Below are 12392 nucleotides of genomic sequence, written 5' to 3'. Positions count from 1 at the left end.
GAAAGAGCCAAAATTATATGGAGAAGTGAAAGGTGAGGAGAGCCTGCTGCTTTCTCTGTGGTAATTGTATAGGGGTGCTTTCAGCTGAAAGAACCTTGGGGCTGGTGTTCTGTGGTACGTTTATGAAGGTCTTCAGGTGCAGCACTTTTTCCTTCTTTGTCAATACTTAGCTAAAATGATGTGTCAAAATGCCAGAGAACCTTATCTTCTCTCAAGCTGTGCCTTCTGTAAAAAGCATCTTCCCGTGTATTTGTCTGTCCATTTAGCAGGAGCAATGACTATGCAGCAGGAGGACCCCGTCAGCTGCAGTACAAAGAACAGGGCATTAGACCTGGCCTTCTGCTCACCTTACAACAGGAAACAATTTGAAATTGGTACTGTAAAAGAAGAAATAAATGTATTAACATTTGGAAAGCTGCCCATTTTTAGAGGAAAAGTAAAGAATGAATGGTTAACACAGCCAATTTTAAGGAAGATAGATTTCCTTAGTGGAGGCAAACAGCAAATACCCATTCTGTTTGAACCATCCAGTAGTGCTGACCTCATTTCTCTTTGCACCCGAGACAGGCTGTGTGAATTTGTGTCTCACATTAAGTAAAATGACAGCAAATGGGAGATGTTTTCCTCTGACAAGGTAGTTCTTGTGTAGATGAACTCTTCAACATGAATTGGGTAATCCTCTTTTTCCCTCTCTTGCTGTACTGAGTTTATCTTTCTTGGAAGGTCAGTATTTTTCCCATTACTCACAGTGTAACTGGTTCTAAAGAAATAGATTGTAATATTTGAATTTTAATAGTGTCTTAATGACTTCTAAAGGCTAATTATGAAGATAATACTTCAGAAGCAATGATAGAATTTTTTTTTTCATTTTCTTTCTGTCCTTCAGTGTCTTTTGTTGAGATGGAGGACCAAATCAGCCACTAGTTCATGTAGTTTACAAACAGTTTAAAATGAAATGTATTAAAACTATGTTGGAGTCCCTGCTTGGACTGAGTTTGGTGCTGAGGGGTAGGGACAAAGAACTATTGTTAAAATTCTTTATCAAAGCAACGTGCTGTGATTTTGATATATACTTGCTTTCATAGAATATTAAGTGGAAGACCTTTGTCTGTTTACAGAATGCTTCTATTGAAAACCAATAATACTGTCACTTTCCATTTCTGTTCCTGAGAAACATTAATGTCATCCCCCTTGTCTGCTATTGTCTTGCCCCATTTTGAACCACCTGTGAGATGACATTGGAAGCCCTCTCAAAGTGGAACGTTTTACAATAGCTTCATATTAAGAAGTATTCTGTGATTTTTCTCCTGAGTGCATTCAGCTGTCTGTGGCCTTAGAGTATATGCTAATATGCCATTATCTTTTTCCACTTAAGAATGGTGACAAGTAATACAGTATTTCTGTCTTTCTGTGTATCTGTTACTGGTTGTTTTATTTGTAGCCCTCTATATTTCTTTATAGTCACAGACACTTGTTGTGCTGCCCAGCTGAATTTCTTTTAAGGAACTGATAAACTGACTGTTTGAGATGCTGCATGCTCAGCATTTACTTGTCATGCAAAAAGCCATTTAGTAGGAAAGATGTGGGAACTGGTATTTAAAGTGTACAGAACCAACAGCCTGGAGAGAGCAAATTTGAGTGCAGCCTCTCAGGAAAAGCGTGGAGCCAGGACATGGGGAATATGGATTCAGTTTGTTGATCTGTCACTGGTCTGGTGAGATTTCTTCTGCCTCACTTATTTTAGCTGTATAATGAAGATGACTGTCCTGTTTTCCTTGGCAGAGCTGTGAACTGGTTTTGAAGTATTGTGGAAAGACAAGATACTATCAGGAGTAATTTAAATAAATCATTCAATGTGTAGTTTGTAGATCAGGTGAAAGAAAGACGGGGAAAAGAGGAAAAATTAAATAGTTTGATCCTGATTTCACAGGACTTTTATATTTGTGTAACTTCAGGGTCTTTAATATAATCACTCCCCCTTGCACCAGTCTAGCCGAGAGCAGAATCCAGTCAGGCTTTTTTTCTTTTGGTCACAGGCTCTTAAAACATTTTTTAGATTGAGGGATGGTGTCTCCTAAAAGCTGATGGACTCTGGAAAAATACTGTTGTTCTGAAAGCGGTGGCTCAGCTTGTGAAACACAGATAAAATTGTCCTAGTCTGCAGGAAATAAATACACTGCACAAGAGTTCACAGAGAAATTCAATCATGAAAACAAAAAGGGATTTCATTCTGAACTTGAATAAAAAAGAGGTTGTTCTTTATAGAAGTTGAGTAAAAAAAGAAATAATCAGACATAGGGCATGGTCAGAACAAGGCAGTGCTTCTAAACATGCACAAGGTGAACAGACTGAAAAATTAAAATGAAGAACAAAATTCAAGTCAAGAAGCAGCAGAGGAAGAAAAAACTCTCTGGTAGTCCTTAGATCAGTCAGAAGATCCTCAAAAGCTCACCTCAAAGAAATCAATATCCTTATTTTTTAAAATTAGCAATTTTCAATTTTAGCTTTTTTTGAAAGGAAATATTCTTAAAGGTGTCTTTCTAATGCCTGTTTTATTTTTGTCAGGAAACTTTTTTTTTTTTTCAGTCCTTGTCAAACAAGTTTCCAGGCAGTTCCAAACATGGGCAGAAGACATCTTCCATAGTGTTTAAGTAGAAAGTAACTGTTGAAGACTTGAAAGATAACACTTTGTTCAAGTGGAGTGGCCGTGCAAGGATGAGCAATGTTCATTTAATGGATGTTCCCCAAAATCTGTGTGTAAACCATCAGACTGCTCAGAGTGTGCAGATGTAGCAAAGGCAGATGCCTGGGCTGGGTTCAGATATGGTTTCCTGCTTTTTGTTTTCACTGCATCAGCTACAGCAGTGGGCAGCTTTGTGAAGTGAAGCAGATAGAAGGCATGGTTCCATCAGCTGGGGAGCTCCTGTCACTGGGGGAAACACCCAGTGGTGTGAAAATTGTTAGGAGTACTGTTAGCTCCTAGGAGTAAAGGAGCTAACAGCCATGTCTAGGTACTAACTGTTCATAAACTTGAAAGCAGGAAGGGATAGAGGTACTCTCCCATAATTCTAGACATCAGGTCTAAACTAGGCATCTGAGCCCTTTGCTAGGTAATGGAGAAACCTTCTGAAGTGTCACTTATGCTGTCCTGAGACACCTGCCTGAGCCAGGAACTGCCAGAGAGGGAGTGACTTGCTGCAGGCACTTCGGTGGGAGCACAGCCCTTTCGAGGGAGGGTGGGCAGCAGGAAATGTTCTGCTTCCAAAGCCTCTGCTGTCTGAAAAGCCAGTCCTGCAGCAGCATACGTGTATGCTGTACGTTGTAGAGTAGTCATATACCAGCCCATGAAATTACTTAAGTAGGTAAAATAAGTACAGCAGTCTGGTCCTGACAGATAAGACAGATGATCTTCAAGAAAACAAAACAAAAAAAAAACCAAAACCACAGTACTTCTCTGGGTGAGGCGTGGGTCCTTCCTGTCAGAGCCATGTTCTTCAGAAAACTATATCCTCCTTTCACAGGACAACGAATGTGAGCATCTAGTAGATCTCTGTTCAGTTTTAAACTCCATAATGTGCTTTTCAAATGCACTTAATAAGTATATGCATCTAGCTCAGTCCAGAAAATATGATTCTTTATTAAATTTACTTGGTATATTATGAGCTCTTACACCAGTGTTTGAATTATGCTGAGGGGGAAGATATAAAATCCAGTTCTTCTGACCCCCATCTCTAGCGAATGCTAGACAACTGTCTTCTGGCAGGGGATTTCAGAGGATGATGCATGATGTCATAGTTGCTTTCCCATGTATTTTTTCTGCTCATAAATAGATATTCCTAAGCTGTAGTCACTCTGTGAATGGCTTAATGAAGCAAGTCACCATGTCTGAAGCAGCAAGAGAACCCACACTCCTTCCATGAGAGGCAGCTCCTGCAGGATGTTGAGGAGTCCTGTAGACACGCTGTAATTAATTTGTGCATTCTTCTATAGCATTAAACAGCTGTTATTACAGAAGGACATGGATTTCTGCCCAGGTAGCACTCATGGTATTAGATGAGCACACAGATTGCAGCAGTAAACTCATGTGATATGCAACCTTATGTTTCCATGTCTGTAGTTTTGCACTTGTGAAGCTGAAGCCTTTTCAAGCCAATGAGTTGCCAGCTCTCCCATTGCACTGGTGGTGTAGAATTTCCTCCAGAGAACCTTCCTTCCAGACTGACTTTAGGTCCTGTATTTCTTGGTGTACTAAAACGTCCTGAAACACTGTGTCTGTTCTCTGTGCAGGCAACTGAAATCAGATGCGTGATAGTCGCTCTCTTTCTCCTTCCTTCTGCCTCAGGTATGCACTTCAGAGCAATGGTGTCAGGATGTTTAACACAGCAGGTTTGGAGAATGAACTCCACTGGGACCTGACGGGCTGAAGTGAAATAGCACGAGCCTGGTCTCAGGAAAGGTCTTTTGCTCATGCAGAAGGCACTGGTACTTAGCAGAGACAGTGGAGACTGCCTGACAGGTTGCAATTACTTCTGCCAAGTGCACCAAGCTGCGTTCTGAACCTTTGCTTAATGGGGGCAGATCTGTTCTGAGTTATAAAAAATAAAATAAAACTGCCTCAGGTCACAGATATGACAGTATCTGTGCTTCTAATCAGGTTTCACCTTCAGCAGCAGGTTTTGCTTTTTCATCCTACATAAACCTCAAAATGAGCTGAATTTCCCTCATAAAAAAACACGGAAATGGAATAAATCTCAGCTTTAGTTTCCATGAACTCCAAGACAGAATTACCACTCCAGCTGATCGTGCGTGCCAGCTACACTCTGCTAAGATAATTCCTTCAGTGTGTCTGTGGCAAAAAAAAACCCAAAGAAACAAGTTACAAAATAAGATTCCACTTTGGAGTATCTGTATCCTGCTTTATTTGTTCTATAGTTGATTGTTTTTGCAGCACTCGCTAATATACATCTACAATAACATTCAATTAGGCTAATTGTTGCTACTTACATTGTTCTGTGAGAGCTGATGATTAAGAACCTTTCTGTATGGTTCAATCTACATTAATTAATTTCTCCTGCAGAATATATGCACCTGCCTGTTCTTCCTTTGGGATCCCAGTACGGAATAAAGCTATTATTGAGGTGAACAAAGGAGATAAAGGATGACCTTTAACTTTGACACGACAGCCTGCAGTATTTGTGTTTTGCCATCTGTCATAACTGATCACTCCTAATAACGATATGCTGGATAAGGAGCTGAAAAGAGGAAACAGCCAGAGAGAGAGGAAGGCTGGAGGGGAGTGGGAATGACCTTCTAGCAGCACGTGTGCTTGTCAGGGCAGGAGGACTCATCTGGCTACACTGCAGGCCTCACTCTGACACCTGAAATCTTGGTAGTTGACTCCCCAAGTGGCTCCACTGAAGTGATGGTTGTGGAATAAGGAATTAGCCGTTGGTTGGCACTTTGCTAGGGCTTGTGGTGTCACTCCTTCCACACACAAAGCCTCTGCTGACTTGAGGCAAGTCCTGGGTAGGCAGGATTGTGAGTTCAGCCCACAAATGATGACTGCTCAACCATCTGCCAAAGCAGCTGGCAGCGCTCCTGCTGGCGTCACTGTGGGGTTCAGCTCCCTGGCATGGAGTGGACTGGTGGTGTGAATGAGGAAAGGGGGAACCAACAATGTGAGCTCTTTGCAAGAAATTAATGTTTACCAAATAGTCACAAACCCACAGTCCCAGTTGTTGGTTCTCACCGTTGGGTGACAGAATGGTGTATTTCACCTGATGTCATGGTAGAAAATGCAATCAGCTTTCTAGCAACCAGGCTTCATTAATATGTATTGGAAACCCAAAACGGTGTTCAGCTGTGAGGGGGAAAAAGTACAGAATTGCTTTGGATTACAATAATTTCAGCAAAGCATCTAATTTTTATATTAAACTTGCTTAATGGACTTGTATTGCCTTGCTCTTTGATCTGAAGAAAAAGGTGGTGAATAATTTATCAAATAAAGAAAACCCCTCCCTAGCCCAGCCCACTCGTCACAATCTGCCTTGTAATTTATTTTTTTAAGAGATGCTGTTTCCAGGCAGGAGAGCTGCTTCCTAAAGATTCCCTCTAATATTACAAATGTATTTTTGCAAGGTAGACTCTGGGGAAAAAAATAATAATGAAGGAATGCAATTCTGCAGACAAATGTTTCAGTTCTCTGCCTTCTTCACTAAAGACAGTCATTTCAGCTAAATGCCAAGAGGCATTTAGCTCTAGCATTTGTCAGTGGAACAGGGCTGGCTTTAGGTTTCCCTCCTGATTTACAGTGGAGTGTTTATGTGGTTTACTGTACTGTGGCATGTTTTGTTAATCTCTGAAAAACCACATCCAGCCTGTGCATTAATCACAGAGATGATCCCTCTCCAGGTAAACTAGTCGGGGTGGGGCTTTTGTGCCCCTCCAGACTGCATGGAAAGGATGTGGGCTGCTCCCAGAGGGGTGAGGCAGATGCCCTGGTGGCTTTGGGCTGGGCCCTAGGGAACTTGTGTCCAGCTCCTGGCTCCTGAGATGCTTTCTTGTGAAACTCACAGTCTATTTCTCCATGTCTTTATTTTTCAACCGGAGGAGGTGGGAAGAACTGTGTCAAGTTGCCTCAGAGTAGCTGGGTGAGGTGCTGTAGAGTCACATGCCTAAGGAGGATTTAGGTCAGTGGGAAGTTGTTTAAAGCCTAATTATTGGGAACTTTATGCCTGGAGTCCCTCAGCTGGTTGGTGTCTCTTGCAGTCATTCCTCAGTCATCCCTGCTTCTGGTCCCCGTGCACTGGTGACAGCAGGGTTGGTAATGGCAGCTCTGCCATGGCTCCTGACAGGTCTGCCATTCACATTTCCCCCCCATTTGTCCAAACCAACGAGTTGTCAAACATTTACTGTGGCTGTGTGCAGGCTTTATTCATATTTAAATAAAGCCATTATCCTGGCCTTGAGTTTCAGTAGTTTTCTGCTCTTCCTCTTGAGTATTTCTCTCAGTAGTGCCATCTAATCAGCTTTAGGTTTTAATTAAACAGCTGTCATTTGCTTCCTAGTTCTGTTGCGACCTGATGTTGTATTAAATTTTAATTTAGCCTAGGCTGGATAAAAAGTAGATTCCTTCAGACAACAAAGAAATGCTATTAGCAGGTTACAGTTGTAATTAAGAAGAGCTCTGCTGAAGTGCTAATGCATTCAGGTACAGAGAAGGAGCTGGAGATAAACACGTACATAATTATTATTCAGGGAGTGTGTAGCTTCCACCTAGGCTGCTTGAACTGGAGGTTTTGGTCAAGATCTGGCAACTGAAACCCTCCACAAAAGAGGAAGGGATTCACAGTTTTTCACCTGGGACCTTGCAGTGTCAGCACTTAGAGGCTTGTGCTGGTGATGTCCAGATGTTTTGCTGATGCTGTGCCATGTGGGAGGACCCACCTATGTAAATCAATGTTATTACCCCTCTCTACATTGCAGATGCTGTAAGTAATAACCAGCCCAGGTATCTTAAATTTAGTAGCCCTTTTTTTTTTCCTGCAGTAAACCCTACCATAGAAATACAAAACAAGCCTGATGGAATTTAGATGAAATGCTATTACATGTTGAAGATGCACTAAAAAAAATAGTCTGTGTATAAATCCAATGGACAGCCAATTAGTTCAGTTCTGCCTTCTTATTTCATCCTCAGAGGAAATACATTTTTTCAATCTATAAATAGCCAGGTCTTAAAAAGGTCTTTACACAGCCTATTGTACTTCTGTAACACTCAGTCCAGGCATCAGGCACCTGAAATATTGATTTATACAGTAGAATTGCTTACCTGTGAAGTGCAGGATTTGAGAAGCAGCGCCAGTTAATTAGCATGGTGGGTACCTGTCTGTGCTGGGAAGGAAGGGAGGTTCAGGTCAGTGCTGGTGTCAAGAGTAGCATGAGCGTATTTCAGAGCACCCACAAATAGTGGGGTTTCGAGGTGTCTCTTCTAAGACCTTTTCTGTCATGCTCATCCTCACAGGGAGTTTATGAAAGGAATGCAAATGTCTTTATGAACTTTGCATTATCCTTCAGAGCATCAAAGTCTGACTTCAGCTTGGTAGCTAAGCAGCACTTGGAGTTAAAAGAAAGCTAGAGGTTTTGTTTACCCTTTGTCACACATGAAGGTCAACATGAGAGTGATAGAATGAACAGCACAGAAAACAAAGGGAAAATTATTTCAGGCCTGTTGTGAACCTGGTTCCAAGTCCACTGAAGGCAAAGGAAGCCTTTCATCTGTGCCTTGGCAGGGTTTGGATCAGGCTGTAACTGCCTACGTGCCGCTGCCCCTGCCTGCAGGGGTCAGAGCTCTGCTGCAGGGGCGGCGCTGGGCAGTGGAACCACTCCCCTGTTCCTTCCCGTGACCCTGGCAAAAATGCCATCTCCCAGCTGCACTGAAGGAGACTGTCAGTCGGTGAAGGGTGGCTTAGAAATAGCACACTGGCAAACTGCTTCTTGGGCACAGGACCACCATGTCTTCATCATGTGTCTGGCGTGTTTCTGTTGGCTTGATGGCTTAGGATTTGGGGGATATTTGCTGTTGGGTTGGCAAGATTTAACTGCCTCTTCTCTGACATACTTGTGGATGAAGACCCTCAGTTTCTCTTTTTCTCTCTCTTTCCACCTGAGGTGCATCCAGTTGTTTTCTTTCACCAGGCAGTACATTTTCTTCTTAGCTGTGTTCAAACCTCTGTCTTTGTCAAGGTTTTACAGTTGTTCTTTCACACTTCCACTTTTGTCACATACTTCTCTCTTTCCCAGTGTCCCTCCCTCACGGATGGCAGCTGGTTATAAATGAGCCCATTCAGCATAAACAAAAACCAGACAGTCATTTGCTGTGTAAAACAGCTGGTTTGTGCCTCACCGAGAACAGAACAAAGACACTATATTTATTTCATGAGGTATTATTCAGAAGAGCATCTCTATTCAGGACAACACTTAAATGCTTCAATCACGCTGAAGTCGAAGTGTCAAGTTGAGCACGTACTTTTAGTGCTGTTCTGAACAGAAATGGACTCGAGTACATGCTTAAATGCTTTTCTGGAACATGACTGCCCATAAAGCTCTAGTAGACTATATTAGTTAGCTGGCAGTAGTGTTATTAGTACTTCAACTCATTTAATTCAGGGTGCTTTTTGTAGAAGTTTCTGAGTATTGATTAATAATACATCTTAGTTGCAAGTATTTATTGGTCTTTTCCAGCTGTCCTTAGCTTGTGGTCAATGCCCATTATTTTCTATCAATCTAGCTAGCAGACAGAAGCAAATGATAGTGAATATATCTCCCTATGCAAGCTGCCATCAAATTTTTCACTAAAATCCATTTCTTCTTCCACCAATTCTAATAATGGAATTTAAAGTTAGATTAGTTTGAAGCAACTTTTTTTTCCCCCCCAAACTGGCAAGTGAGCAATTAGTTTTGTGGAAGTTGAAAAATGCAAAGGGGATGGATTCAAAGCAGTATTTCCTGTTGCAGGCTTTTCAAGGAGGCTGAACTGAGTCTCTGTGTGAGCACAGATCGTTCCCTGCCCTGTGCCCATGTCAAGTTTTGGGCTAGCCCTGCTTGAGCAGAGAGAAGCTGCTCTGTAGGCCTTTGGAGGCTGTTCCCCTCCAGCCTGCATACCTGCTTAGGTGAGGCAGGGGCCTCTGCACCACTCTGTACTACTCATTTGGAGTAATTAATCAACTGCAGCCATACTGAGACACAGAGGAAGGCTGTGTTAATGGAGTCATTAGAGTGCCAGTACTGTGAATGCATCAGGATTAGAGAGAAATGTGGTAAAACATCTGTAGGTGGGATTTTGATGGGGAAGGATTAAAAAAAATGGAATTGGATGGCATTGCTTAGTTTGTAATGCCCTACCTCATGTGTAGTTTTTCTCATCATGTGTTTATGTCCCGAGAAGGGAAAATGGGCAAGTTTCCACACTGGTAGCTGGGACAGTAAGGAGGAGATACTGTTATTGAAATGCTTGATAATCACCTCCCAGATCACTGGCATGATTTGAGGCAAAGGGGTGGGAGGAGGGTGTCTCTAACACCCTCTGCAGATAGAACCTGAATAGCACTGTGGTTCTGCCAAGCTGCAGATGTGCCTCCCCGTGTAATTGTGTTACATTTCATTGCCACAGCAGCCAAACCTGTAAATGGGCTCAGCAATGTTTCTCAAAACCAGAACTTGGTGGTTCTGGTGCAACTTTTGGCTTAGAAAGCTGTTAAACCATTGACTGCAGGGAGGTCAAAGGATGTGTGTGGGGAAGGGTGGCTCCTCTGCTCCCATCCATGTCAGGGGCGTGGTTTGGGTCATCAGCCTGACCCCACAGCACTCTGGTGGCTTTACACTTCTCTAACACCCATCCTTGGTGTGTGTGTGTGTGCATCCAGGAGACAGAAGTCCTTAACACGGCCATTCTGACGGGCAAGACGGTGTCTGTTCCAGTCAAGGTTGTTGCTGTGCAGGAGGATGGCTCTGTGGTCGACGTTTCGGACTCCACCGAGTGCAAATCAGCTGATGAAGATGTCATAAAGGTAAGGCACCCACAGGAGGTGGAGAATGGAGTTTTCACCCTTTCTCCTTCACCACAACCACACTGGAACCTGGCCCACGCTGGGGGAGATTTTACATCAACCACTTGTTTTATAGTTTGCCAAGCAAAGAACGTCTGATACATCCCACCTGGGAAAAATCAGCTCCATCCCTTCACCCCAAGATCTTTATCCTTGTGTGGCTTTTCTGCATTTAGTATTTATTAGTAATACTTCAGTATATTATAACAGTTTACAGCAAGATTTCCTCCATGCTTGTGACAGCATCACCTGCTTTCTACTCAGGAACTTATTAATAAAGACACTGAACTGTACCAAAATCTGGAGGAGCATGACAGAACAGAAAATAACAACTAGTTTGTAAAAGTTCTTAACATGAGAGCTGGGAGATTAAAAAAAGGTTGCATTTTCGGTTTACAGAGCAACCCTACATTTTGTAGCTATTTCCTTTTTATGAGACCTGTCAGTAGGTGAAATTTGACATCCATTTGATCCTAGGTTGCTGTAGAAAAGGCAAGATGGGCTTGGGCTAAAGCCGTAGTAGGCAATCTCTGCTTGCTTTCATTAAGATTTATCTCCATTTAACATTAAGGAAAATAATTCAAAAATATTCTAATTATTGGGCAGAGGCATATGTCCCACTGTATCCAGACAGAAGTGGATGGCTTGGGGCTTAGTTACACAATAACAATGCCTGGAACTTTTCAGACCTCCCAGCATTTTGCAAAGGACATCAGTGTAATATTCCCTTTTCATGAAAGTGACTGTTGCCTCAGCCAGTGATGGAATAGCTCTCTTGAGCCTCTAGCCTGTGCTCTGGCATCTCTATTTTCCCTCATATATCAGATGGGGAGAGAAAAAAATCACTTTTCCTGGAAACCAAATTTCCTTGAAAATCTTTACCAGAAGGAACATGAATTAATATCTTTATGACTACTTAACTGCTAAAGGAACAGACTCTCTTGGCAAATTTTGCCCTTTTTTTTCTGTGTACCATACAGCTATTATCTCATCAGTGGCTAATATTTGTCAGCTGATAGATATGATCAGCAAATTGTTCATATTATAAACTCAAGCACCAAGTTATACATCATCAGCATATTGCTGAGACTCTCTTTTCTTTGCACTTCAGAAAACCAGATCCAGATCTAAAAGATGGTGTATGTGGACTTTTGTTTCTATTAGTTGAGTTTCTATTATTTCTAGGATTTGCTGTAGTTAGAGAATACTAGACTGAACCAGAAAGAAAAAAGGCTCCCATTCCTCTCCCAGTGATAAAATTAGTATCTGCAGATGCTAGGGAGAAGTTGTGTTTCAAAACACTCCCTGTTGAAAGTCCAGTTAGTTCAATCTGCAGTTGTCCATATGGATATCCTGTCAAAGCTGAGCATGAAGTTCTGGCTCCCAAAATTAAAAGGTCCACTGAAGCTGGCAACTAAATAAGGCTTGACATGACCTCTGTGAGCAGAGGCAAGTTTTCCAGTTGCAGCTGTGGATTTATATACTTGAAGAAAGCAAAGCTCTTGCCCTTTGACCATCTTCCTTTTCACTTTTTCAAAATGGGTTGTATTTCTAGGTGGAATGAGATCTGCTCCAAAGCACCTTCAAGCTGATGAGTGTCTTCCCATTCCTCTCAGTGATCTGGATAGAACAGGCCAAAATTCTGCACAGGTTTTACAAGATTTGCACTATAATTCTCTTTTTTTTTTTTTTTTTGGTAGTGACTAAGCTGGTATAAATCAGATCTTCATCTGACTGCTCTGTGAAACTCTTTAGGTATCAAATCACCGATAGAAGAGAATGCCTCTG

The 12392-nt window shown here is 42.1% G+C and overlaps 1 protein-coding gene across 1 annotated transcript in view; it reads left to right on the top strand.

Annotated features, from left to right (window-relative positions):
* TMEM132B (transmembrane protein 132B) overlaps positions 1-12392 on the top strand; it is a gene marked incomplete at its 5' end in the record, with an annotated part of 178881 nt that overhangs the window by 125937 nt on the left and 40552 nt on the right. Inside the window, one exon of the mRNA XM_008949343.1 lies at positions 10422-10565. Coding sequence (XP_008947591.1) covers positions 10422-10565 — 144 coding nt within the window. The remainder of the gene's footprint in view (positions 1-10421; positions 10566-12392) is intronic.

Source organism: Merops nubicus, unplaced genomic scaffold, assembly GCF_000691845.1.
Source record: "Merops nubicus isolate BGI_N331 unplaced genomic scaffold, ASM69184v1 scaffold181, whole genome shotgun sequence".
In the NCBI taxonomy this organism is placed as follows: Eukaryota; Metazoa; Chordata; class Aves; order Coraciiformes; family Meropidae; genus Merops; species Merops nubicus.
This window is presented reverse-complemented; position numbering and strand designations above follow the sequence as displayed.